The sequence below is a fragment of the Python bivittatus genome, unplaced genomic scaffold (assembly GCF_059951505.1).
Source record: "Python bivittatus isolate LINGU-HERP-01145 unplaced genomic scaffold, Pbiv_v1 ctg000410_np1212, whole genome shotgun sequence".
Classification (NCBI taxonomy): domain Eukaryota; kingdom Metazoa; phylum Chordata; class Lepidosauria; order Squamata; family Pythonidae; genus Python; species Python bivittatus.
Window position 1 is genome coordinate 12,781,006 of NW_028277067.1, and position 27,818 is coordinate 12,808,823.

At 39.4% G+C, this 27,818-nt stretch overlaps 1 protein-coding gene across 1 annotated transcript in view; it reads right to left on the reverse strand.

Annotated features, from left to right (window-relative positions):
* COL1A1 (collagen type I alpha 1 chain) overlaps positions 1 to 27,515 on the reverse strand; it is a 40,037-nt gene extending 12,522 nt beyond the window's left edge. The window contains exons 1-37 of the mRNA XM_007424846.4: positions 27,311 to 27,515; positions 24,799 to 24,990; positions 23,837 to 23,874; positions 23,696 to 23,731; positions 22,984 to 23,076; positions 22,814 to 22,888; positions 21,620 to 21,664; positions 20,583 to 20,636; positions 20,275 to 20,328; positions 19,398 to 19,451; positions 18,906 to 18,959; positions 18,296 to 18,349; positions 18,150 to 18,194; positions 16,871 to 16,924; positions 16,693 to 16,737; positions 16,315 to 16,368; positions 15,387 to 15,485; positions 15,065 to 15,109; positions 14,878 to 14,976; positions 13,862 to 13,915; positions 13,655 to 13,762; positions 12,792 to 12,845; positions 11,029 to 11,127; positions 9,383 to 9,436; positions 9,186 to 9,284; positions 7,772 to 7,825; positions 6,937 to 6,990; positions 6,780 to 6,833; positions 6,258 to 6,311; positions 4,823 to 4,867; positions 4,624 to 4,722; positions 4,158 to 4,265; positions 3,139 to 3,246; positions 1,897 to 1,950; positions 1,680 to 1,733; positions 490 to 597; positions 341 to 394 (exon numbers count right to left, since the gene is read on the reverse strand). Coding sequence (XP_007424908.1) covers positions 341 to 394; positions 490 to 597; positions 1,680 to 1,733; positions 1,897 to 1,950; positions 3,139 to 3,246; positions 4,158 to 4,265; positions 4,624 to 4,722; positions 4,823 to 4,867; positions 6,258 to 6,311; positions 6,780 to 6,833; positions 6,937 to 6,990; positions 7,772 to 7,825; positions 9,186 to 9,284; positions 9,383 to 9,436; positions 11,029 to 11,127; positions 12,792 to 12,845; positions 13,655 to 13,762; positions 13,862 to 13,915; positions 14,878 to 14,976; positions 15,065 to 15,109; positions 15,387 to 15,485; positions 16,315 to 16,368; positions 16,693 to 16,737; positions 16,871 to 16,924; positions 18,150 to 18,194; positions 18,296 to 18,349; positions 18,906 to 18,959; positions 19,398 to 19,451; positions 20,275 to 20,328; positions 20,583 to 20,636; positions 21,620 to 21,664; positions 22,814 to 22,888; positions 22,984 to 23,076; positions 23,696 to 23,731; positions 23,837 to 23,874; positions 24,799 to 24,990; positions 27,311 to 27,392 — 2,586 coding nt within the window. The 5' untranslated portion in view covers positions 27,393 to 27,515. The remainder of the gene's footprint in view (positions 1 to 340; positions 395 to 489; positions 598 to 1,679; positions 1,734 to 1,896; positions 1,951 to 3,138; positions 3,247 to 4,157; positions 4,266 to 4,623; positions 4,723 to 4,822; positions 4,868 to 6,257; positions 6,312 to 6,779; positions 6,834 to 6,936; positions 6,991 to 7,771; positions 7,826 to 9,185; positions 9,285 to 9,382; positions 9,437 to 11,028; positions 11,128 to 12,791; positions 12,846 to 13,654; positions 13,763 to 13,861; positions 13,916 to 14,877; positions 14,977 to 15,064; positions 15,110 to 15,386; positions 15,486 to 16,314; positions 16,369 to 16,692; positions 16,738 to 16,870; positions 16,925 to 18,149; positions 18,195 to 18,295; positions 18,350 to 18,905; positions 18,960 to 19,397; positions 19,452 to 20,274; positions 20,329 to 20,582; positions 20,637 to 21,619; positions 21,665 to 22,813; positions 22,889 to 22,983; positions 23,077 to 23,695; positions 23,732 to 23,836; positions 23,875 to 24,798; positions 24,991 to 27,310) is intronic.
* Between the last annotated feature and the right edge of the window lie 303 nt (positions 27,516 to 27,818).

The following is a 27,818-nucleotide window of genomic DNA, read 5'->3' on the forward strand; positions in this document are numbered from 1 at the left end:
TATGGGCAGTCCTTCACTTCCCCCTCAACTAGCCAGTGCCTTCTCGATATACATAAACCATATTTATTTAAAGTCCTGTCTTGCCTATTTAATGTGGATTAAAAATTCTTGGAAAAAAGTTGTCTCTTTTGTATTCTGTTCAGCACTTAATAAGTGCTAAAATTTTATTAATTTTCTACATCAGGAAATTAGGAATTAGGGTTTTTTTAATAAACTGTTAGGAAATTTTGCAGATCAAATGTTCATTCTTAAAGAACAGGGACAGTAATTTGAATCCTTAACAAACCACCATTTTAAAATATAGCATCTGATTTAATAATACAGGAAAAACAATACTCACAGGGGGGCCAGCATTTCCACGAGCACCTTTGGGACCAGGAGCACCGATAGGACCCTGCAATAAACAGGGAGAGGTTAGCATTAAACGAAAGGCTGTGAGAAGGGCACATTTTCATGGAATAGACTGGGAAGCAGTGAGGGACAGCTTACAGCAGGGCCAGCAGGACCAGTAGCTCCAGCAGGGCCGGGAGGACCAGCATCACCTTTAGCACCAGCATCACCAGGTTCACCTTTAGCACCTGGTTGTCCATCAGCACCCTATTGCAGTAGAAATAGAGCAGATGGTGAGGAATAGAGAGATGGGAATAGAAACATAAATGTATATTGATTGTATGAGATCTAATTTCTATCTTTCTGTGCATTTTCCAAATATATCTACCCTTGAACCAATTTCTAATTTCTTGTTGTATGGTTCTCTGGATCTTCCATGGGTGATCAACCAGGAAAAGGTGAAGCAGAAGGCTTGGGATGGGGATTTGATAAGATTTGAGAAATTTGCTTGCAGATTTATATCTCTGTTACCATAAGCAGAACTGCTGGTTACAATCTGCACCCCTCAGCTACTAGTTCACTGAATGCTTGGGGACAATAATAATTTGCCTCTCCAGTCAACTTCACAGAGTTGGTAGGAGAACCAAAAAAAAAAAAAAAATCAGATGTACAAATTAAAGAATTTGCAATGAAAATCAATTTGTCTGGTGCAGTTGGGATCTCAGTTGAACTGGTTCTATGACAACTCTCTGTTATAGTCCAGATCATTTACTACTGAAAAATATTCCTAACATGGATTCAGCTGAGACACAGTGACTTACTTTCTGGACCTCTGTTGGTTCGTGTGAGCTTCAAAGTGATTCACAGTATCAAAAGGTATTGGGAAAATGATTTGTTACCATACCAATAGTGTATTCATTCATACCTAATCATTGTAATTAGGTTATGGGTAAGGACAAATCGAATGTGATCCTAACTCTGGATTTGGTAGGTTCAACTTTCTTTTCCTTTCAAAGATCATTTGCTGATAAGCTATGGCTATTTTTCGGCAGTCAGTCTTGACTGCTTGTTCGCTATGCTCCTACAGCACAGTAACCTGATTACTGAATTAATCCAACTTCTTGGTTAACACGATACACCAAGCCATACGTTTATCTAATGGGCTGGATGCACATAACAAGCTAAGCTACAAAACGCTTTCCAGGCTTAGTGTGTTGTACAAATATATCTGCTAGGCCTCTAAGGTTAAGCATATTGTGTGAACATAGCCAGTGAACCATTTTCACCTCATTATAGCTTTAAGAGAATGAAATAATTCTAATGGGGTAGAAGTTTTCCATCATACTTACAGGGGGGCCAGCAAATCCAGCAGGTCCAGCAGGGCCGGGTTCACCACGATCTCCCTGGGAAGGAGAAGAGAGAGACACAAAGTGTCATGATGAATGAAAGAAATGCAAAGTTAAAGAGAAAGAGAAAGGATTCAGTTAAAAGCTTTCTAGACTACGTTTCAGGGCTAGCTCTCTCAAGGCAGAATGAAGAACAAACCTAGGAAGGAAAATGACTTACGGGAGCACCACGTGCACCGGTGGGGCCAGAAGGACCAGCGGGACCAGCTTCACCCTGGGGGAGGAAGAAAAAAGGAGAAGGTTAAACACCAGACATTGTAATAGCTTTCTATACATTAATAATGTGCCGTAAGAAGGGTTTCTTTTTGATAAGACTTATTCGATACTATCACCTGCTTGGATAAACTTGTAAGTCACAAATGCTTTTTTCCCAGTCACATGCATGCTGCTATTCAACATGCAGATTAGAAAATGGACAATTTGCCTTCACTTTGGACCAGAGATTCATTGAGTTCCAATACAAAAATACAGGTTTTCTGTTATTTGTAACTGTTAAACTGAGTGAACAAGACTGGCTAAAGACAATGGTTAGAGGTTTCAAGGGAGAGATAAGGGAGGTGGGAAGACTGGTCATGTCTTATTTGGGTGGGTGGGTGGATTAGCCAGTTTTAGTCTGTGTTCATTTAGAAGTATAATCTATCCTGTTTGCATATTCTCTTTTAAAATCTACATAAAACGGCATTTTTAATCTATGTATTTTGAATGCATTTGTAAAATAGATTCATTATTGATGCATTTTTTCATAAAGTATGTTTTTATGAGCCAGGAACTGAATCACAAAATATGGAGAAGTCTCATATCCAAAGAATAACTGAGTTCTGGTCTGCATATTAAAATGAAAGATGCAAATTGTATCCCTCTGCTTGAAGTAAATGAAACCACTGAGTGATTTAGTTTCTAACATTTGAAAAGCAATCCTTAGGATCAGATGTTATATATAAATTTAAGTAAAGGATTTTCTTAAAATCCATAGCTTGCTACAGATAGCTTCTGAGGCAGTTTGTCCTGTAGATAGTTGCCTATTGGCTTATCTCTCTCATTTATGCCATTTTGTTCACAAAAAAGAGAGAGAATAATGTACTAATTCTATGACACAGTCTAAAGTCCATGTATGTAGCACTTTAATTGGCTGGGAGGAACAGAGTTGAGAAGGGATACTTGGTACTCTGCAACCCCACGTTATCAGGGAGCGTGTTCCATTTCCATCCCCTGGGGGAAGCTAGTCGTTTTTGTAAAGATTTCTCTGATCTGAAAATGGCAGCTAGTTCCTAGTTCATTCACAAATCTATTTAACTGCCAGGAAATGTACACCTGGAGTGAACACATGGCACAGCTTCCAACAACTAGAAATCAGTAGGAGTTTTGGAAAAAAACAAGGGGGTAGAGTTGATGTAACACTTGCCTTGTCACCAGGAGCACCAGCTGGTCCAGGTGGGCCAATGGGTCCAGTCAATCCTCTAACTCCATCCTTGCCAGGAGCACCATCAGCACCTTTGGGACCTGGGTCACCCTAGAGGAGAGGAGAGGCAAAACAAGACTATAAATACTGAAAAGATCAGAAAGGCATAGGGACTGGAAAGAGGATCCTTCAATTGATGATGTGTTATCTCTCACATTTGAAATCTTGAAATAAGTAGACTTCATATCAGATCTGATGTTAGGAACTTTCTCTAATATATCTTGAAAGCTAAGCATCAAAGTCATAATCCTGGATTGCCCTCTTTTCTTTTTACTACAAGGCCTCAGGCCAAACTGGAAGACAATGCTGGCAAACCAACCTCTTAATTTGGCTTGGGCTGTATTGAGGAAAAAGTCTGAATGCCAGTTAGTGGAGGGTAATGTAAAATTCAATTCTTCTTTGCCTGTTATGACTCTCCTAGCAGCTTATTGGTATGGCGGCATTAGGAGGGACCATAAGTTAGTTATGGATAGACCAGAAACATGGATGCAGAAGACTGTAATTTCAACTTCTGTTATATCTACAGTAAAAAGAATCCCAAGTTTCAAGGTTGAGAAAGGCATCAGTCTGCGATACTAAAGAACTGTTGTCAATTGTTCTTAATAATTACCTGATCCTTATCTTCTCATTGGGGCTAAACACCAATTCTTCTGAAGTTAAATATATATATATATATTTACCAATGTCATTCCTCATTCCCACCCAAAATTTTACTATACCTAGCCTAAATCAGACTGGTCTCATAGACCAGTAGTGAATATCTATGTCAAGATTATCTCTGTATGTGTACAATCTTGGATAAGCTTAAGCAATGCATGAAGTTGGAAAGTAGATGATATTTGGAAAGGAGCAGATGTTATTTGAAAAAGGCAGAATGCTTTTGCTTGTTCTCCATCTTTTTAAGCATAGTAAGATAGTGATTGTCATTTTGATGGTACACTGTTCAACAATCATCTACTTACTCTGTCTCCCTTGGCACCAGGCAGACCAGCAGCACCACGTTCACCAGGCATACCCTGAAGACCAGGAGGACCTTGACCACCAGGAGCACCAGGAGCACCAGCATCACCCTAGAGTTGTATAGCCAAGGAAACAAAGGAGGCAAGGATCAGCAACAGAGCCAAGTGTACAGGAAGAGGTGCCTATCTATTCTGAATTTCCTTTTTTAAAAAAAAAAATTCTATTTCTTCCTTGATCTTCAGAATTCTATTCTGAATTTTCTGTATTTTTTTCCCACACACATTTCTTAGACAACATTTAATCTTTCTGTTGCCCACAAGGCATACTAGGGGAAAAGAAAAATGATATTGTTCCTAGGAAAGCAGCAGTTTAGAGGGTTTGGGCAGGTAGTTTTATCATCCCAGGGCCAAGGTGTGTTCATTTATCTTTAAGACAGCCTTTTCATCATAACCTTCATTAATCTCTTACCTTAGCACCATCATTACCAGGAGCACCATTAGCACCACGGGGTCCAGAAGGACCTGCAGGACCTTGGGCACCACGTTCACCAGGGAAACCTCTCTCGCCCTACATGGAATAAAGAGTGAGTTGATTACAAGTTGGTTACCGAAGACAAGTTAGACAAATCAAAGACATATGGGAACCTAGAGAGGAGATCTTTACTTACTCTTGCACCAGCAGGACCAGGAGCACCAACATCACCAGGAACACCCTGTCAGAGTAGAGAGAAACAGGAATTGTTAAAAGATAGAGCCACTGAGAATACATTCAGGTAATGTAGTTAATCTGACATGGGCTGGATAGGTGGAACCACTGTTCAGCAAGAAATGGGTTGTTCACACTCATGTCTAAGGGCAGGACTAGATAGTTTTTTGCTCCTTTCAATTGTGAAATTCTAGAGAACTTTAAATAGAAGAGCACATATGAGAAGGTAGGATTGTTTAGTGGAAGTAAAAACTCTTTTATAAAGGTGTGCCCTAGAAGAAAGAAATATCTGACTATTATCATCATCCAGGAAGGAGAGATTTTTGCAGCACAGTTCCTCCAAAATGTGTTATTTGAAATACAAATAGTTCTCTGAATAGATTCTAAAGATGGGTTTCCTAAGCTGCTAATTTCTTCTACAGAAAAATAGAAAGAATAATTGAACCCTGCGTATTCTGCTGCCAGATTGATGATGCAAAGATGAAATTCTCCAGAAACTTTATTGTTTAATCTCTTGTTTCAGGAAGTTTCAGCCCCACTGAAATCTCTGAGGGGGGGGGGGGGGAGTTGTGTGTGGTGTGTTAATTTACATTTGAAATTATGATCATGTCACTTCTGGTAAACTCATAGAAATGGAAGTGATTTTGAAGGTCTAGTCCCAGGTTAATGCAGGAATCTGCTATTACAACACCTCTAACAGGTAATCGTCCAGTACCCCTGAAAAGTGAGATCTGTTATCATCAATGTCTCTCACTGGATGAAAGAAAGTCCAGCACCTTCCAGGACAATCTGTTCCAATCCTTGGAAAACTACTAAGTGTTTGCAAGGGAAGGGAAGGATGTAGTACAAGTCTTGTTTGCTTAGCAAAAACCAGATGAAGATGAGAGCGAGAGAGCGAGAAAGAGCGAGAGAGAAGCTTGTCTGATCAAATAACTGTTTCATCAAAGGATCATGTAATCATAAACTGGTCATAATATTACCCTGAAGGGAGGGTAAACCTCCACCTACTACAATTCTCTGCAACTACTAAAAGAGAGGAGGAACTTCATCTCAAGTGTGGAAATTGGGAATTCTAAAGCAGAAAAATGCAGGAGAGGCCTGATTTTCCATATATCAGTAAATGCTTTCAGTTGTTGGATGGTGCATGCATCCATTTGGAAAAGAAAGGCAAAAAGCCAAACTGGGAAAAATGGTAGACATTATCTACATGAAGAGTAAGGTTATTCAGGAGAATATTTGTGCTGAGTTCAGACTCCAAACTAGCTTTTCCCAACTTGGTGTTCTACAGATCTGCAATTCAAGGGTCCTAAAGGGTTTTTTCTTTTTTTCTTTTTAAAGTATCTACAGAACCCATAATTCCTTCTTTACACTTCTGCACAAAGGAACACATTACTTACTTGTTCACCAGGCTTTCCAGATTCACCAGGGGCACCAGCGGGGCCAGGAAGACCCTGAAAACAGAAATCAGAAGTGAAGAAAATATTAGCTTTGATAGGACTGGATAAGCATGGAGATCAAATAGAGCTTGTTAAAGAGACTGACTACAGCAAGTTTATTGCACTAGCACGTCATGAATTCTGCATGCTTATGTTTTACAGCAGTGTTTTTCCAACTTGGCAACTTTAAAATGTGGGGACTTCAACTCCCAGAACTCCCCAGCCAACTGAAAAAACACTGCTTTGCAGTTTTTTTATAGCCCTCATTGTTTTTTGGGGGGGCTTTTTTGTTGTTGTTGAGTATTTTAGTTCAGTTCCCCCCACACCTTGCCACAAAATAAGCAAATAAATCTACATCATTTGAATATCCAAAAGGAAAAAAAGTAATTGTATTAAATCTTTCATTTGTGCACGCTGTTCCAAATTTGGTATTTTGTGGCAGACAGAATATGCACATTTCTTTTTTTAAGTGACCCCTCTCACCTGGAAGCCAGGACCACCAGCTGGACCTTGTTCACCTCTTTCTCCAGCGGGACCCTGTAATAGAAAGGTAGGAAAGTTCAAGCCTTGATAGAATTCAAAAAGGGATGAACGCTCATAATATTGTAGAAGGAGAAATCAGGAAGAAGTTCCTACTTACAGCTGGGCCTGGGGGACCTTGAGCACCAGCTTCACCATCTTTACCAGGAGCACCCTAAGAGAAACAAAGGAGGGGTAAGCATTAGAAAAAGCAGAAACAAATCTTGCATAAGAAATCTGTTGACTGAAAACCTTTTCATTGAATGCCCTTTTCTAGGTCCTACCATGTGATCAGATAATTTACCTTCCTAAAAATACTCCTGTCACCCTCTCTATCACTGCATGTAAGACCATTTCATTTGGGGTATTGTTATGTAGGAGTGAAGGTGATGGACTGGAATGGGGAAGTCCCAGGGTCTAGCCCATCCTCAGTCACAGAACTTACTAAGTGATTTTGAGCCAGTCCCTCTCTCTAAGCCTAAACTACCCCACTTAATTGTTGTGGGGAAATGTAGGAAGAGAGAGCACTTCCTACCTTCTTGAGCTACTGAATGAAAAGCAGGATATAAATCTAAGAAAAAGTCTCCCTTGGACCACCTGTTGTCTACTTTTCCAGTACTATTTATATGACTATATACCTCCATATTTGTCTTTCTCTCCATTATGTGGATCCAAGAACCCCCAAGAAAGGACCTTGACTCTAGAAAACTCAGCACACCTATCTAAACCCTAGTTCATTGTGCTAGGGAAAAACTAGCAGCACACAGAGCTTGCTGTAACAATCCCAGACAAAGGCAAAATATTTATTTATTTATTTAAAATATGTGCATGGCCACTTATGTTATATAAAAAGACTCTGGGCAGCTAAATATTGCTAGAAATTATGTAAAAAAAAATCCATATGTCAATCCGGGTCACCAAAGTGGATAATAGAGGGTGAGGAACAAAATACTTACAACAGCACCAGAGGGTCCAGGAGCACCTCTCTCACCAGGTTTGCCAGGTTCACCCTAGAAGAGGATGGGGAAAAAATGGAGTTATTTCAGAGAGAGAATCAATGACTTTCATTTCACTCTTCAGTATTTCCCCATGCTAGGGCAGATCTAGGATGCCTGGGTCCAATGTGTATTACGAAAGCATATGCATCAATGGGCTTCAGGCCATAATTAGATATGTCCATTCATGGAGAAAATCTCAGTGCCTGCATCTCTGTCTTTTCAGAAATAGCATTGGGTCACAAATTATTCTGTACAGAATACTAGGCTTCTGAAAGGCAACTGAATGTCTTTTACACAAACTGTACTGATATGTGGGAATGACCCTGGGAGACAGGAGGAAGAGCTGCAGCCTAGACAATGGTCAGATAAGAGGCAGCTGAGCCCGCAGAAGGAATGGGGCATGGCAAACATCTCAGAAGGAACCCTCCCTAGTTTCTTGAACTGTAAAGGTGAGGAGGGAAACTTGCAAAATTCTGTTAATGTAATCTTACAGTAAGGATAGAGCTAGTACTCCTGGGTGTGCTTCTTGTCTGGACTACCTCAAAGGGCTGACACAAACACCATATTTAGATATTTTCGATAGATAAAAAATAAATATTTTATTATTTAGAAAATCTTCAATATCTCTAGTATTCCAATTTCATTTTGGAAAACAACCTGTTTTATCAACTTCTTCTTTTCTCCAATTCACAGTCTAGAGTGATTTTACAACCAACTTAAGCCAAATAAATATGGAAATAATCTGTGTATTTGAGTGCAGTGAGTGCTTGTGCTCTCACTAAATCTATGCATATTTAGATAGTTGATTGCTGAATGTAAAGCTGCAATCATTAGAAAAAGAAAGCCATGAAGGCCTTTCAGAAAATTGATCACATAGGGAGTTCTGAAAATGACAGGAAGAACTGGTAATCATGGAAAAAATCTATCTATGTGGTCACTAAGAGTCGAGAATGATTTGATGGCACATAATTAATCAATAGTGATAAACCGGTTCAATAGAGTCAATATAGCACACACATGTGGATTAAGGATATTATTTGTGCAACCAATTCTGAAATGAAATTGACTTTTATGGTGACCATCTGGAAAATATTCTCAGTGACATGACCCTGGAAATAAGAAGTCAGAAGGGCAAATAGAGGGAGCTATAATATAGCCATCAGCTGCCCTTGTTTCAGAAGTAGCCCTGCAGGTAGTCTTTTTAGAAAGTTGCTCGTTAAAGATTTAAAAGCTGCTGTTCTGGTGTCAATGCTTTTTCATGACTTGAGTGCTAACTAGGCTGATCATTTGAGGGAGAAAAGTAGATGTTGCCATCCTTGTATTTCACCCATGAAACATGAGATTCAGGAAGCAGACCCCAAGTGTTACTTACAGCAGAGCCTTTAGGTCCAGGGAATCCCATCACCCCAGCTTGACCTCTTGCACCAGGTGGACCTGCAGGTCCAGGGCGACCATCTTGACCAGCGGGACCCTATAAAGGAAAGGAAACAATAGTCCCATTTTTGAGAAAGAAGAGGTCTGTCTTTGGCAGAAGATAGCATGATCCCAAGGAGCTCTCTCATCACTTACAGCAGGGCCAGTCTTGCCATCAGGACCAGGGCTACCAGGGCTACCAGTCAGACCCTAGAAAGGAAAAAAAAAGAAGAAAATTTGTGAATTAGGAAAGATGGGAAAACTATGACTATCTTGTCTTTGCCTCTGCAATGTATGACATTGCACAGTCTGATCTTTATGCTACAGAAGCTTCTGTAATGCCACAAACGGGGGGGGGGGCAGGCACAACTCTTAAATTGCACGAATTGGACTAAATCTCTTATGGTTTAAGGCAATAAAAGTACCTGTTAAGTACTTTACAATCCCCGTTATCTGTTTTAAAACACACAAGCTTTTACATAAGGTGTATTTTCTAAGAATTCCTGAGTGGGCATTTCTTCTGTGGAAGAAATATGCCCTGCACTTTAAGGGTTTCTTCCACAGCTTTTGTATTCAAAGCCTGTTTTGATAATATTTGTCTCACTCTTCCTTTCCATCACCTTCAATTGTGCAGGCTTTTTGAATGATCAATAAATTTAATCCATGTTCAGCCAAATGAGTAATGTTTTGATCAGAGGATGAAAAGTCTATTTTAAAAAACACCAAGTGAGTAAGCATCTTTGGTTTATCTTAGTATTTTTAGCACTAATTGATTGGTGCTTTGGGGTCTTATGCTAGTGGGAATGGATTAATACATGGACGGAATTGATTAGGGTTAGGGTTAGGGTATATCCTTCAAGGGGATGATGATAATGATATCCTAAAATATTTCCCAAAGAAATGGGGACCATATGCAGTAGAGAGAGGTTACCGAGTCAGTTTTGTCTTGAAGTGAGAGCTAGGGAGCAATTCTTTTGCCACAACAGAATCTAAGTGCACATGCAAACCATTGATAGAACACTTAAACTTGATTTCTAAATCCTAAGTACAGATTGCAGCTGGTATTTTTTGACTCCATGATCTTTTCTACATTAAAGTTTATCTGTCCTGGGAAAAACTGGGGGTTGTGAAAAAGGATGATTTTTGTGTGCCTATGCTATTTACAGTGTCCTTCCATTGCTGTTTTATTGCTGATTATTTTAGGGCCTTGATTTTCCTTCTTTTTTTTTTCCCAGCCAATGAAGTCTCACCTGGAAAATACATTCATGTCATAACGCTAAATGACCAATCAGACCATGCTACATGATTATATCATAACACCAATCCAAAAGGAACCAGTGTTTTCTGGATTAGCATTGCCTTCATTTTTATGAGTGAAAACATTTGCTCTAGTTCACATATCCCATGCCCAGAAACATAACTAAAATAAAGCAATAAAACTTGCTGCAAGAAACTTAATTCCTTTCAACCCAGTCCTGTTTATTTCTTTGCTTCATTATCTTATGAGTGAAATGAGATGGTTAAAAACAACCTTGCCGCTAATTCAGTTAATTGGGGAATGTGAATTACTTTGCATATGGTAAAATCCTGGATTACTGTTTATGACAGTGATTAAAATGATAAAAAGGAAACCATGTGATATATCAATGTGTTTCACTTCTATAGGGATGAAATGCTGCACAGGTGTGGACAGGTGTGGTAGAATGTGCCCTATTCCCCCTTGACTAGGAGCTAGTGGGGCAGTTTGTGGATACCTCCCATTTGTGCTCCCTTCTTCTGTCCAAAGCTTGCCATTCACTTACCTTGGCTCCAGGAAGACCTGGCTCACCGGGGCGTCCAGCTTCACCAGGAGATCCTTTAGGACCAGCAGGACCAGGAGATCCACGTTCACCAGGAGGTCCCTGGAAGAAGGAAAGGCATCAAGAAAAGCTACTAAGAGCAGGTAAATCCTAGCCTTCTTTCATTTCTCCGCAGTTTAAGAGACCTCTGTGTGATATTAGGACTATGAAGAATATATCTAAGAAGGAAAGAATATGCCTTGTGTAGTAATGGACGGCTTCAGCTGCAGATATTATACTTGTTCATGAAAACAGGATCTGAGCCAAAGCATGCCTCAAGACTATACAAAAAGTCCAGTGCTCCATTTGAACAAGAATTGTAATACAGCCTATAGTTTTGGCAAAGAAACACGTATGAATTTGAAATCATCTGAGTTTGTGGCATACTGAAACTCAGTTGATGAATACTTGGGGAGTTCTAATGTGAGGAAGGGACAAAACATCGGACAGAATAAAATGATATAGTCAGGGAGGGGAAAGCATGAAAGAAATGAAAAGAGAGATTGAAATTGCCTTCTGGGCAAGATCTGATTACTAGAAAAAGGCACAAAAAAGTCCCTGGAGATTTCAGTGAAGCAAAATATATGGGAAAGCATGGATGTTATTTACATTATTCTCTGGCACCCAGGAAAGATAAAAGAGTGCCCAGGACTATTAGAGAAGAACTAGGTGTGATAGCAGGTGCTAGCAGTCCCACTAAGACTAAAGACTAAACAGGGCTTTGCAAAATAGGTTCTAATACCATTCAAAGGGATAAACTTTCCTACTGTTAGTTAAGTGAGGTTGGCCCCATCCCTACTGAGTTTCCAGAAGTCCCTCAAAATCTGGTTATGCCATCAGGCCTGGGGGGTCTCAGGGGACTGGTGAGATACTGAAGTGGTTCCATTGTTGTTAACATCTGGTGTTCTCTTTTAGCCTTGTGTTTTTTTTTATTCTAAACATTTTTTAATAATAATTGTCTTTTACATATTAACTTTTTTACCTTCTTGTTATACGCTACCTAGAGTCACTTTTTCATGAGATGGGCAGCCATATAAATTTGATGAATGAATGAATGAACGAACGAACGAACGAACTAGCCATCCCTCTTAGCTCCTTTAAATCCTCACAGTACTGTCCAACTCCTTCAGGCAACATTGAAAGGATATAAAAAGGTTGTGGCAAGGAAGACTTTCATTTTTTTCCCTACTTCCTAGGTAATAAGAAACCTAGATGTCTGAGGTTCAGTTTGCCACAAACTCACTGAACATGATCTTGGGCAAATTGCCTCAAAAATGGGAGTAATATGGGACAGCCATGAATGTGGATACTTATATATTGGTATTTTTAAAAAATTATTGCTGTTTTAGATGTGGTTTCGCTTTTGCTAGCCTATACAACCTGGAAGGGTGGGAAATAAATTAAAGGTTGTATTTTGATAGTCAGAGGTCATCTCCAGAACATGGAAAAATATACCACCATTCTTAAGCTGATATTTAGTGCCATGTCGTATATCTAAATCTGGACAGCCCATAGGAGATCAAGGGAATGTTTAGCTATTTTTGCAGGTATCACATTCTAAAATGTTTATTTACTGCTCTGACTCAAGAAACATCTCCCACCAATCAACCCAACTGCTTCTCCTTCAGCTCAGTCAATAGTTGAGATGCCTGTTTGGGGTGGGATGGGGTGGGGTGGTATTTTTTACATATTTCATAAAAACAATTAACTCTGAGACTAGAACCCACCTTGGGACCAGCAATGCCATCAGCACCAGGGAAACCACGGCTTCCAGGAGCACCCTGTGACACAGGATTAAAAAAAAAGAAGTGAATGTTACATATCCATTATTGCTACCAAGGAATCCACAAAGCAATCTCTCCTTTCCAAGTGCCGATATGGGGTCATTTATTTTTCTGTGACTGGTAAAAGACAATCACAACAGCTCTAACAATCAGCAATCTGCTAGAAAGGACACAAAGCTAAAAGGCAGAATCATCAGAGAAGGCTAATTTCAGGCTCAGGATGATGGCCTTCTCTCAAGAATTATAATTCAGCTCCCTGACTAGAGTCAAAAGCACCCATTTGTCATTTTGCCTCTTGCCTTAAATTAGCACCTATGTCCTGCAAATAGAGGACAGGCTATAAAAAGTCATTGCTGTGCAGAACAAAAAACTGAATATCTCCCAACTTATTGGGAGGAAACAGTAACACCTTACCAGTTAGATAGTGAACGCTCATGCTTTTAAAATATCAGGTAAAGAGAGCATGAATGTAATTAAGTTTTGAATAACTTAATAGACAGTTATTCATAAATGATCCTGATGCTCTTACACCTAAAATTTAGTTTCCTTTGAAGTGTTGCAACATATTCTGTTTTATGGATGTTTTTTCCCCAGAACTTTCTTCTGACTTATTAAAATTAGCTAAATCTTCCCAACTGGCCTACTTCAATTTCATCTGTAATTTAGCTTAGTAATTCTTAACCAATGTAATGAAATACTGTGGACCTGTAAAGTAGATATATCATCCTGCACATGTTGGTCTTATTCAAAATGTGATCTTGGTACTCAAAGCTTAGAGAAGATTAAACCACAAAATTGTTACATACACGTTCACCAGCAGGTCCAGGCAATCCACCAGGTCCAGGCTCACCACGGGATCCTCTCTTGCCTTCCTCACCAGGTGGACCAGGGGGGCCTTGGACACCAACGGGGCCCTAGAAGATAAAGTGAAGGATAGAGATAAGTTTGCGGGAGAGCCAAATAAAATCAGAGAAAAAAATAAAATTACAAATGCATTTAGGAGAAATACTTACGGGTTCACCTTTAGCACCAGCATCTCCTTTGTTTCCAGGAGCACCAGGTTCACCCTAAAGTTATTAAGAAAAGACAAAAACATACAGTCACATATCTCATTCAGTGCAGAAAATTCAACAGTAAATTTGTTTTATTTTATATCGTGCAAGGGAACAAGAATGTATTAAGTATTGATTAACCATACAATATAGGGAAAAATTCAGCTGGAAACTGTTGGGATATGTTTATAAAGATTTGGTAGTGGGGAACAGAAGAGAGATCTGTGAACGTACTTTTCACCATGCTTCAACTGATACTAGCATCATACGAGAACAAGGGAAGCTGTGGGATTTGTGAACACTAAAACTTTGGGCAATAATTCTGGAATGGTTATCTTCAAAACCCACATTTCCATGCCATCGTATTTCATGTTTTTATTGCTATCCCATCTGGTGAACAGATCAGACTACTCTGAAATACTGCAAATTTTAAAATGTCAAAAACCAATGTTTGCTGAAAGAGTGGTGTGATATGGTGCCAAATCAAGAAAGCTGATGTTTTGTCCAGCAAAAAATTTAGAAGCTATATTCCTTTCTATCTTCGTCAAGGTTCAGTTTTGGACAAACTGGTAATATCACATGAAGTTAGATACTGTAATATTAAGTAAGCTCATGATGAAGAGGATATAACAGAAAATTTAAAAAATATATATCCTGATTGAGTAATGATATGGTAGAATGGATCCTCTATCTCTGACTAAAGAAGTTGGGATTTATGTTAATATGCTGTTCTACCACCCATTTATCACAGGATAGCTACCTGAGAGATCTAGATTTTAGTCTGTACAATGTCCTTAAAAACAAAGACATCTGAAATCCATATGGCCCAACATAGTGCCCTGTAGGAAGGTTGGACTGTAATGCACATGATTCTAATTGTTGGCCAATATATAAATTAACATAGGCAGGTGACACTAGGTTGGGAAAAGTTGACAGATGACAAGATTAAAGGTGAAGAGCAGTTGGATGGCACTTACACTGTTACCCTTGGGACCAGGAGCACCACTGGGACCCTGAGGTCCAGCTGGGCCACGAGCACCAGGGAAGCCAGGAGCACCAGCAATACCAGGAGAACCCTAGAAGAGAAAGTAGAGCTGGTGAGATAAGTGGCAAATGAAGACAGTGATGAGGATAAGGAGAGTTCTTGTGAAGAGAAATACTTACAGTTGAACCTTTGGCACCAGGTTGACCATCAGAACCAGGATTTCCCTAAGCCAGAGAAAAAAATACAAATAATTACTATATTAATTCACTGAATTTGTATCTTCTATCTACTAGACACCTGGGACACTATGTAATAAGCTATCTTCAATCTTAATCATTAATCCTGGGAATACTGAAGCACTGTCCAATAAGTAAGTGAATACAGGCATTCAAGAGTTCTATTAAAATTAAGAAGTGACATCATCATCAACATCCAAAAATCCTGAAACGTTTTTTTAAAAATCAGAAGCATGAAAAGGAAAAAAAAAAAGGCAATTCTTACAGCAGGGCCAGCAGAACCAGCAGGACCAGCTGGGCCAGGCTCACCACGAGCACCTTGTGGCCCTTCACCACCACGGGCACCCTGGGGACCAGTTTCACCCTGTGCAAGAAGAGAGTGAAGATTGATACGTCTGTATGACTCCCAGGCTTGATCACATCTTTCTTCCTAGTCAATCCCACTGCCTCATGCTTAGTCTTTCCAGGACAATGTTATCCTCTCATCAATTGTATTACAAATGTTGTATCCTGGTTAATCAGACCTCATGTCTGCATAATTGGGGCCTCTATATAAAGCTTAAAGCTTCATTCTTATATCGTTGAACCCTTGTTGCTGCTTTTCATTTATGCTTTCATTTTACATTATTCCACTAATATTTAAAGCTTGATAGTTTAACTATGTGGTTGTTTCCTTCTTATGGCAAATACTGAAGTAAGAAATAATACTGCCACCTTTTCTCATCCGGTCCCTAAGGCTTATATTTTCTTAGGCCAGCGTGGGAATCCCTTTCTAAATCTAAACCCTTCCTGCAGGACACAACCTGGGCTGATGTTTAACTTCCAGTGTGTCCGCCCCTTGATTCCTAAATGAGGAATTGGGCCTTCTCAGCATTTTAGCAAAGCTAGGCAGGATGGAAGGAGTTTAAAGCAGGAACTCTTTCAAGTTCAGGCATATCATTTCTGTCCATAAATTTTTCCTCCAAGGAATGCTTTGTAGCCCACATGCTAAGAAACAGCTATAGATGGCACTATGGTTGTCCTCACCTGAAAAGAGAACTGAGAGACAACTCCTCCAACCTTTATTTCTTAATTTCTTTCTTTCCTTTTTTTAAAAAAACAACTAAGAAAGCAGCAGTCAGATTGAACTACTGAATTTTAATACTCTCACCACACAATGACATTGCAATGTCAAGGTAGTCAGGGATCTTTACCTTAGGACCAGCGGCACCAGGGAAACCAGGGGGACCAGCTGGACCGGTGGGGCCCTATAAAAGAAAGATGAGAGATTACATGGTGATTATAGAGCATTTGCATACTGTCCCAAGTTAATGCTTCTCAATACTGCCAAATCAGCATCAACTTTGGACTTTGAAAGGAACAGGAAAAGGAAGAATAGACTCAAGGCAAACTCTTTCATCTCATGATTAGTTAACGACAGAGAAGAAAGGGAGGAATATCTTCCTTCAGGACAGAAAGTTTGGCAAAACAGTTTGCATTCTTTGTCACAGGGCCTCCCCTCTGTGAGACAAGGGTCTCCAATCATGCAATAGGAAGGCTCCCTAGGAGATCCAGATGAGAGGAATACTCACTGGAGGACCGGCAGCTCCAGCAGCACCATCATTACCACGAGCACCCTGTAATGCAAGAGGGGAAAGGGCACTTAAATTACTTACAAAACCACATAAGGGATGAAAGATGGTACCTGAACTGAGTCCATAAAATACTACAAACATGTAGCAATCTAAAAGTTCAGAGGAATGCACTTACAGCTGGACCAGCGGGGCCAGGACGTCCTCTCTCACCGGGAAGACCACGTGGGCCCTAGTTAGAAGAAACAGGAAAGAAGGTCAGTTAAGGGGTGCTTTGATCTGAGTCCCACTATTATGCCTTCATCCTTCCCATTAATTTTTACTGAATTTAGCATTTATTGTATTGTTCCAAAACCATCTACCATATTCTTCCAAAAGTGTCATGTCTTAAGTACATTTTAGAAGTTCACTCATTTACAAAGGATTGCCATAGGGATTGTAGAGAGCTATAGGGATTATACTGTCCTATGTCCCTGACTTAACACTGACTTTTAAGACCTCTCTTTTCCCACATATATGATGTGGTCCTTTTTTCTCACTATGTTTTCCTGTTCTTCTGGATCTGCTTGTAAATGTATTTAAAAGCAGATGAAATGTCACTGTAGAATCTATTAAAATTTGCCCCATTCAGGTACTACTAATACTCAGTTCTATTATGAATTTAGGATTCTTCCTACTTGACATAGTCCTTTGTATTCTTAATATCAAGTGTTTTTCCCTTGTATAGGAGGTTCATTTAAGGTTGGATTCAGAAATGACTTCTGCATTGTCTTTCAAGTTTGCCTCCGGTTAACAGTGATGTGAAAGTAGATTATCTTAAGTATTTTCCATGTCTGGTACCCTTTGGCCAGAGTGTGAAAGGAAGTCTGCACTGGACATCTTTAGATAAGGTAGCCCCATAATTCCCATAATACTTTCTATTCCACTATGAGCCTCTCTAACTGGATATCAGCCCCACTAGGTGGACCATACCCAGAAATCAACTCCCCATGAAGGCTAAAACTATTTTCACTGAGATTGGATGTACCTTGAATCTTGCAAGTCTGATTATGCTATCCCTCTTCTCCTCCTTATACCCCAGTGAGGCACCTGCCTCAGCCATTTCTGAATGTTATCCCATTGTTCTGGACTTAAAAAAAGTTTCAGCTCCTTTTGCCTAGGTAACAATTCCTGCATATCTCTGGATAGATCATCTTCCTTCCTCTCTACAGTACTACAATGGGTCATCAGCTTTTCTGGGGTTTCACACAGAAGTTCTGGCTACTCCCTACAGATTTTGCCTCAGACATTCAATATACACAATTTGCATTATATCACAGTACTGGCTGTTCTTTTTCCATGGCTTTGGTCTATAATGTCATTGAAACAAATCCACTATCCAGCTAAATTAATCCATTGATATTCAGATTATATCTCTTAAAGCAACGGACAGAAGAAAGATGAAAATATATACTCACTACTTGTCCAGGAGCACCATTCTCACCAGGGCTGCCAGGCTCTCCCTAGAAGGAAAGAAAAGAACAAAGGTCAAGACTAGTTGTTAAAATGAAGAGAGGTGGAATTTTGTATAAAATGAAGACATGTACTTAAAATGAACCCTTACCTTAGGGCCTGCTGGACCAGGATCACCTTTAGCACCATCAAGACCACTGAATCCCTAAAGAAGATAGGATTAATATTTATTTATTTATTATTAATAGATGGATGGAGAAGGGAGACATTAGAAAACAAGAAGAATCTTTAAAAATATGTATTACATTAGAATCATCATCTAAAAGAGTTACAGGGGCTAAATGCTAAATGACTTTGGGTATTGTGAGGTCCTAGGATGGATGATCTCCTTGGAAGCATAAAACATATATAATGTTCAATTTTTAGAAATTGGCTAGATGTTTTAAAGAGTCTGTTTCATGGCCTTGTCTACTTGTGTTTTGTATGCCTTTTAAAATAGAGGACATAAGAAAGAGCTACAGTATGTTCCAAGGTCCACTTGACTATGTGGTCTATATTCGTGGTCATAATGAATGCCAGGAATTATGCAGTGAAGATTTCTGGCAAGGACCACAAACCCTCTCAACATTCTGAAAAGTGCAATTCCTAATAATCTTCAGAAGACATATATACATCATCTAAGTAATTATCTAGCCTTGGCACACTCTGAATTGTAAAATTTCTGAATTATGTTGGATGTTGAATGATTGAAGCATACTTACTCTGTGTCCCTTCATGCCTGGGAGGCCAGCAGTACCAGGAAGACCACGGGCACCCTGAAAGAAGTCAGCAAGACATTCTTGAGAATAAAGGAAGAAAAGAATCATGGCAATTCACCTTTCACCATGTGGCCTTAGCCAGGTCACTATTTCACAGATTAGCCTCCTACCCTGAAAATTATCTATGATGATGAATTGAAAAAGGGGGTTGTTTGATTTCTAAATAAGAAATCTAATCTTGCTACCAAAACAAAGATTTCAGTACCTGAGGTTATCTTCTCTAACCCAATATTTCAATTGTCCTGATACATAAATGTGAGATTCCATTTTTTTCCCCCACACACTCCATCATTAAATTTCTATTCCCCTTTCTATCATCAAAAATAGATTTGTGTTTGTTTGAGCAGTTGGACAAAACATGATTCTTCATAACAAGACAATTGCTGGCTAACTATCCCATCATTCTCTACTATTTATATAGACCAGACATCTTACCTGTGGGCCAGGAGGACCACGCTCACCAGGACGGCCTGGTTTTCCAGCTTCACCCTTGAAGAAAGAAGGTAGAAAAAATCTAAGCCAGTGCTAAAACAATGACAATTAAGAACTAATACAGATCAGGGAGCATTATTTGAAAAGAGACCTAAACTCTCTCATCTGCAAAAGAGACCTTTAAGATTTGCAGAAACCAATCAAAAGTTATGGCTTGAAGTCTGATATCTCTGCTGCTGACAATGCAAAGCAGGAAGTTGAAAGAAAAAATAGTGGGCCCTAACGAAGAAGGTCTAGCTTGGATAAGTTGCTCGAACTCCAACAAATACCAATGGAAGAATTAGCATCTTACACGGCACCTTGGATGGTTTAACATGCAATCTTTTTTATATAAGATAAACAGCAAGACCGAGGAGATGGGAAATTTCATACCTATCTTTTGGAGATTTGCCATTTATCGCAGTGCACAACAGAGGACCATAAAGAGAAAGTTTCCAGGAAGAGGAGCCAGCCCTTGACTTTCAGTTTTGCTCTTGGTTTCCACTGCTAGACTCTACATGCATTTTTTCAGAAGACAATGCAGGACGGGCCCATAATGAGTCAGTTCACTCAAGCTTGTAGATTCTACATTCTACAGCAGGGTTCCTCAACCTTGGTAACTTGAAGATGGGTGGTCTACAACTCCCAGAATTCCCCAGCCAGCTGGCTGGGGAATTCTGGGAGTTGAGGTCCACCCATCTTCAAGTCGCCAAGGTTGAAGAACCCTGTTCTACAGCCTCTACCTTTATCAGATTCGCTTGGAAGGTGTTGATTCTATCTTTGGATTATTAGAGGAAAAAGAGGGCCTTTTCATTTGCTGAAGAATGATACAATCACTCACATCATCTCCATTCTTGCCAGGTGGACCGGCTGGACCACGAGGACCCATTGGACCCTAGATAATTCATTAGGAAAAAACAAAGGCATTAAAATTAGAACTAACACACCCCGGCTCCCATTGATGACCTCGCTGATATTTTAAAGAACAGACTTGCACAGGAGCCTATCTGTAGCATGTTTATGCTCAAAGACTATCCTAGTTAATAAAAAAGGACAACTCCAAGGGAAAGACCGAAGACTATTCTGGTTGGCTATCCTAATGCTCTCCCACCCACCCAAAAAGGCAAAAGAATATCAACCTATACTTACAGAAGAACCAGGCTCTCCAGGTTCACCAGGGGGACCTTGGAAACCTTGGGGGCCCTGGAAGATTAAAACAGGCACATATGTGTTAAGAAGAAAGCAATTCCAAATTAGTACCCCTCTTTGTTCTGGGTTGTATTACTGAGGATCCATAAACACTTTTGGCCATGGAGCTTTCATTTCCACTTCTGACTCCCACCTTCATATCTTTAGCTCTGCAGTTTACCTGGCATGAAATAATTCCTCTCCTCTGTGAAGCTGACTGTTTGCCCACACGGTTCATTTACTGAATTTCCCAGTTTCATTATTCTAATACAGACTGCAAATCTCTGTTAGGGATATATTGACCCAAAGATCACTGGGACTGAATGGTCGACCATGTGACAAATAAAAAGAAACAAAATTCGGTGTCTCTGAGTAAATGCAGAGCAGACTAAAGAGGAATTAAATCCTCCTATCATACTAGGGGTTACGTTTAGTAGTAGAAGGAATGGATTTAAGAAAACCTTAGTTTTGTTTATTTATTTATCTTCAATAAGTGAGTTCTGGGAAGCAAATAATGTCTCACATTTGTTTCTCTGAATGAATGCATATTGTGGGTTCCTAAGTTTAAACTTTTACAAGGAATGAGACTACCTCCAATATCACAAAGGAACATGGATATAACTTGGTCTGCTTTCCTTGTTTTCAACTCTCTGGATTGTCTGAAACTTTGTGAATAACATCAGGCCTTCCAGAAAGATTTGCGACTAAACCTCTGCACTAAAGAATCCTCCGATTCTGTGTGGGATTCTGCAATCTATACAAATTAAGTAGTTTTATACTTATTCTGAATAAGTGTGCCAGATATTCATTAATAACTGAGCAGGGCATAAAGTTCTTGTCTACAACATGATGGCTCTCACTTTTACAAAGCTCTTGCTCTTTACAAAGAAAGGAAGGAATAAACAGATTTTGTAATGTTTCCCTTGAATGTAGCACCAAATTCACATATCCTTGTTACAGAAAGTTCATTCTTAAGAAGGAAGGCAGGAAGTACTTACAGGAGCACCAGGGGGGCCAGGAAGACCACGGGGACCAGCTGGACCCTAAAAATCACCAGGAAAGATTAAAGAGTCAGGTTAAATTGAACTGGTACAATTTCTCCTTCACCTCAGTGGATATCTCTGTTCCTGAGGTCTATATAATCATTCTATTGCCTTGATCTTGTTTGATCATTTTGAAGCCTTCATTAATTGTATACAGCAGGGTTCCTCAACCTCAGCAACTTTAAGATGGGTGGACTTCAACTCCCAGAATTCTGGGAGTTGAAGTCCACCCATCTTAAAGTTGCTGAGGTTGAGGAACCCTGATATACAGTAGATCTATCCTATTAAGGAGGTCTGGACTTCCTTGTATGTAACTTCCTAAATTGCCTTTCTTCAGTCTTTTCTAAATGATCTTTTCATACCTCATGACCCAACTTCAGCCTCTACACTGATTTTAAAAAATGCCTGTTTTTATAATCACTACATTAACAGTCAAATGTAATTTGCGGTGTCTAGTGATGGATGAATTGCCATCAGCTTTTCTTAAGGTGAGCCATAGGGCAAAATGGGTTACTCCTCCTTAAGCAAAACATCTGAACATTGCTTTTCTTCTTTTCAGAAGCTAAAAGTAGGCTGTGCATTCCTGCCTCACTTAAAACTATATTAATGGATGTGCAATAAAGAAAAGTAGCTAGAACAATCATAGCTTAAATTCAAGCTATTGTCCCTAACTTTACCTCTCCACCCAGTTAAAATGACAATGTAATTATCATCTTTAAGAAGCTGTTGTAACATTATGGTCTTAAATCCCATTGATTGCAAGGATCTGCTTTTTATAACTAAAACTGACTTCACTATTTATATAAAGATTTATTATAAATCACACATACTATCATCACGGGCCTTAATTAAATGCATCTACCATTTGGATTTCCTGTCTAGTTCCACTGCTTTTCTGCAGTACCTTTTTCTACAAAATAAATCCCACAGGTGAACCTTTGTTTCTTCACTGGAACTCTTCTGATGGCACCTGTATATGGATTCACCTTTTGGTCTTAATAATTACTGAATCAAGGAGGCCCAAATTATTTACATTGTATGACTTAAAGTATGCATCTATTATCAGGTTTCCTATTTTTTTTCTTCCTCACCAATCCCTTCCCCATCAATGAGCATTTTCTCCAAAGCCTCAAGAACACCAGCACTTACCATTGGGCCAGGAACAGCAAGACCAGCACCGCCAGATTTTTCATCATAACCATAAGACATCTGAGGAGCGAAGTTCTAGCAGAGGAAAGAGGAAAAAGAGGACATGTGGGCAAGTACTTAAAAATGTACGGTCCATAACTTGATGGAATAACCAAGTTAATGCTGCTTACTCCACCAAGGCCAGGGGGTCCAGGGGGGCCTGGAGGTCCAGGGAGTCCAGGCTGTCCAGGAATGCCATCTCTGCCAGGGGGGCCTGGAAGTCCCTGAAAATAAAGATAGCAAGAAGTCAGATATTACTATTATGATAGTATATTCTGATCTGTGTTCAAGACCAGAACTAGTTGAAAATTCCCTACCGCTCCACAAAATTTGGATGGGGGATACTTCAACATCTCCCACAAACATTAAAAAAAAAAAAAGACTGAAACTAGGATGAGAAACTTTTTAAAGTTTTAAGTAATTGTGGATCCCTGATGAAGTGGCCATGTATCTTTTAAAAAATCAACAGCTAAATATTAGAACTACCGTGTAGTGAATTCTGGGGCTATTTTATCTTATTTTTATTTTAGAAAGTTGCAGCAAGTCAATGAAATTGGAATATACTTCCCACTGATTGAAGTGGAACAAACGTAGCATAAATTAGTATCACCATGAATATTTTATGGGCAGAATAGGGATGTGTATGTAATATAAATCATAAAAATATGGCAAGTGTGTATGTGGTAATTTAAAAGAGCAATTACAGGGTGGATTATCTACCAAAAAAGTATCTTCCATATTTAATCAGAGCGTTACAAAATGTTTTGCTATACTTTTGAACACGGCTTTTATATTTTTATTTTTAAATTTGAACTACAATCAGCCAGATTTGTAGATACCTACCCTATCTCCTTTGGGGCCTGGTTCTCCTTTAGGACCCTGCCAAGTAAGAGAGAAAAAAAAGTGATATTGCATGTTATTGCATGAATAATAAAAATGACATAGTTAAAAAATTGAAGTTTGGATTGCAAAAATATAATTTACCTCTACACCAGTGGCTTTTGAGTAATCAGAAAGGGAATCTTGAATACAAAAGGTAAAAAAGTATTAAGAACCAGAAACTGTGACCATCCAAAATGTATCCTTGTCTTTCTAAAGCTTCTAAATTTCTCCTGGCCTATCGTGAGTTTTTTAGTTCAATGAAGTTTATGGGCTGAAATATGCTTATCAGATTAATTGATTATTTATAGATCAGACTTCTGCTGGATGAATCTAATTAATTTTAGAAGATAACAGAACACTGACACACTTATCATTATTGGCCTAAGTAGAAAATGCCATATATGATTATTAACACCAATCAGATTTCAAATTGCCCGCAATTCAGAGAAATACAGCACTACCCAATTTCCTTTCCATGATACACCATTTTGCTATCCAATAATGCTTTGATATTGTAGCCTGAAAACATCTTCCCTAGTTTTCACTCAAATCTTTCCTTGGCTCTATAGCTATTGTCTCCTTTGCCAGCTTTCTCCCTGCTTGCAAGTGATTTTCATAAATATTTATATTAAATCCAGATGATAGAGAACAGAAAGTGACCTTGGGTGAGAACAATGATTTGTCATTCATATTTCTAATGAAAATTCAGTATTAAGTCACTATATAGGTGGCAAATGAATTGTTGAATGAATGAATGAACAAACTGCTGAACTGAATGTTTAGAAAGTGATTGATCTATATGGGCATGGCTTATTAGTTTTAAAATTAGATGTTGATGATTTTTTTTTTACGAGAAAATAACAATAATGGATACATAATTGGATGTTAATTTAAGTACTTTAAGTGAATGGTGGATGGTTTCAACTGATTGTCTAAAGTAGACTAATAATGGATAATTACAAGAGTATATGAGAACGTCTGAGTGAGAGTTCTGGCTGAGGGGGAAAGTAGGCAATTGGGATGGGATGAGCGAGTAGACAGGAAAGAGACAAACTAGCTCATACCGGAATCAGCACAAACTGGACAACATTCGCCATCAGGAACCTTCACATTGGGGCAGTGTGATGTATCTGGACAGATTGTATCCTCGCAAAAGGTAGAACCATTTTCGCACGTGCACATCCGGCAGGAATTAGGTTTCCAAACCTCTCCATTGTTGTAGGTTACTTCATTGTACGTGCAGCTTTCAGGTGTGACTGCAGAAGACAACAATGAAAGAAACAAGGTCCAGATGTGAAGAGCTGTTGTTTGGGCCAAGAGCTAACAAGGGCAGCAAAATAGGGGGGAAAATACAGGAGCAAAATGGGAGACTTTTTGAGAACAGTACAACCTGAACAACACATGCATTTTTGCAGTGTCTTTTCTGAGCATTTGCTTTCCTTTCTTCCACTGTTTTGACTTGATTCTCTGTGAGGGTTTTAAAAACCTCATCTGCTTTTCATCAAGCACAATTCTATGACACAGGAAACGAGCTCTCCACAGTAACTCTTTCCAGTTGCTTTGGAATTTAAACAAAACCTCTAGCTAGTTGTTACATCCAGTTCGTAACCTCAACATTCTGGCACTGAAGCCAAACCAAACACAAGGAAAGGAAAAATAAATTAATAACCTTTTGAAAAAAGAAAGAGATAGGAGGAGAAAGAGAGAGGGAAAAGCAAAGAAAGGAATCTGAAGCAAAAGAGGATTCATGAAGGGGAAGAAATTGTATATTATCAGTAATGTGTGCTTTTGGGAAATTGAATCAAGGGCACAGGAATTCAGGGAAGGAGGCATGGCCTGTGTGAACCATGCAAGGCAATTTCCAAAAGGCAAGTGTGATGGTCTCAGACCTTGGATGAAATCTTTTGTTAGCCCTCTGCATGTTAAATGGAGCAGATTTAGCTAGGCCAAGAGGAGTAGCCAAAGGAGAAAACCAAAATGAGGATTTTTCTAATTCATTTCATTTAAAAAAGGAATAAAAGAATACCATAATTACAATTCTTGATACAGAGCCAGGTGCTTTTAAAACCAAGTACTTTCTTTTAAAGTAGTGTATAGTTTCAACACTAAACTGCCCAAACCAGAAAGATATTTATTTCACTTTGCAGCAGTAGATGGGAAATAACGAGAGGAGAGAAAGTAGTTATTCTGGGAAATTAAAAAAAAAAAAAAAGCAGGAGGAGAAAAAGAGCCAGAGAGATTTAGGAAAATGAAACTTCCCTGAACATTGCAATAAAAGTGCAAATTATCCATAAGATGGCAGCAAAACATCCCCCATTTGAGATCAGATGTCACCAATGCACTCTGCTAGTGATATGTCAATTTTCTTTCTTTCTGAAGTGGGCAGGGGCGGTGTTCAATAGGTATATTTAATCCTTGACCCCAGAAAGAGTCTCACTTTGATTGGTGTTGGTTCCTTTCAAGGCCACCCCCACAACCCTGTCTGAAGGCTACCTAAGAATGCCTTGGTAGCAAAAACAGAAGGGAATCTCTTCATGGCCACTAGATGTCACCATTGGATATTGTTGACCAGAAGCAGTGATTCCCTCTGAACCCTTCATCATCCAAAAGGCTTTGTCTATGAAATGATGTCTAGACTTTTGTGCTTTATAGATTGCTGAAACATTTTCCTTATGAATCATCTTGAAGCTTTATTTTTCTTAGTAGTTTTGTGATGGCTTCTGCAGGCTTCTTCAACAAGGCAGTACAACAGGCTTACCATGCTGTACTTCCTCCGCCTCACAATCTATGTGCCTTAGCTTTCCAAGAACGCCCAATGACTTTTCCATCATTTGCTGAATTCCCCTTTCCTGTCCCTCCCCAGTGACAACCCACTCCCATTCCCCCTCCCAACCTCTGCTTTACTGAACTTGGCAAGACAGCGCAAAGTTTCTAATTGGTCCAACTTCTTGTTTTCCCCAAGGCAAAGAAAAGAGAAAGAGGGAGACCAAAGAAAATACGCCTAAGGCTATCCACAGCTGCTTAAGTTTGCTTTTAGGAGTGGTTCATGTTCTCCACTGAATGCCGCGCTACCATGGACATAAAAGAAATCAGGTGGAGTAAAGATTTTACTTTCCAGCCTTCCAAAAGTTCTTTCCCTGCATTCAGGACAACCCTAAAAGTTTCAGGAAGGTGAAGGAGATGTATTGACCTTTCCCTCTTAACCATAACAACAACAACAGCAGTCTAAGAATTTATATAACACGTACTTTCTTTGCGTAGATGTATTTCTCTATCTTTCAAACCATAGCACATGCAACAGGAATTACAATTAGAGCAAAAACAGATGACAAATGCTAACATCTCTCCTTGCTTTGCCACACCAGGCTTGGTGCACTATTTGGTAGGAAGGGTTGACCCTTGCTCTGCATTTGCTAAGTTTAAATGATTTGGGCGGGGGGGGGGGGACAGTTTTATGTTCAACACAAAGCAATTAAAGAATAAGAGGAAAATGTACTCCCTTCTCAGGATATGATAAAAACTGCCACTTAGTATATTCAGAGAGCGAAAAAAATAAAAATAAAGGACTGTCCTTACCGTCTTGTTCATCTTGGCCTTTGGTGAGTAGAACAGTTGCTGCTATCAAAAGCAGTAACCGGGAATCCACAAAGCTGAACATGTCTAAATATTAGACATGAAGACTCTTTGTATCCTTGGTTCTGCTTTAGTGTCCAGTCATACAGGGACGGTCTGATTTATCTAGTTCCACTCCAGACCCCAGCAGAAACTTCCTACTGACTCTGTCAAGTTTTTAGGTTCCCTTTTTATATGGTCCAGTGTCCTAGAGGTGGATCCCTTCTTCGCTTGCTCCTGAGTGTTGAAGGGGGGGATCTTGGGCCAGCCCCTTAGCCAATCAGAAAATGCAGCCTACCCTCAGACACACAGACACACACACACACACCCACTCCCAAAAAGTTGAGAAGCAAAGCCAAGCCCCTTTCTATCCAGTCTCAAAAGAATGGACCGTGTTAGTCTCCAAACCAGTGGAACTTCTCACTTGGCACTGCACTTTTCAAGAAGAGGGAGGACAATAGCGGGGTATGAA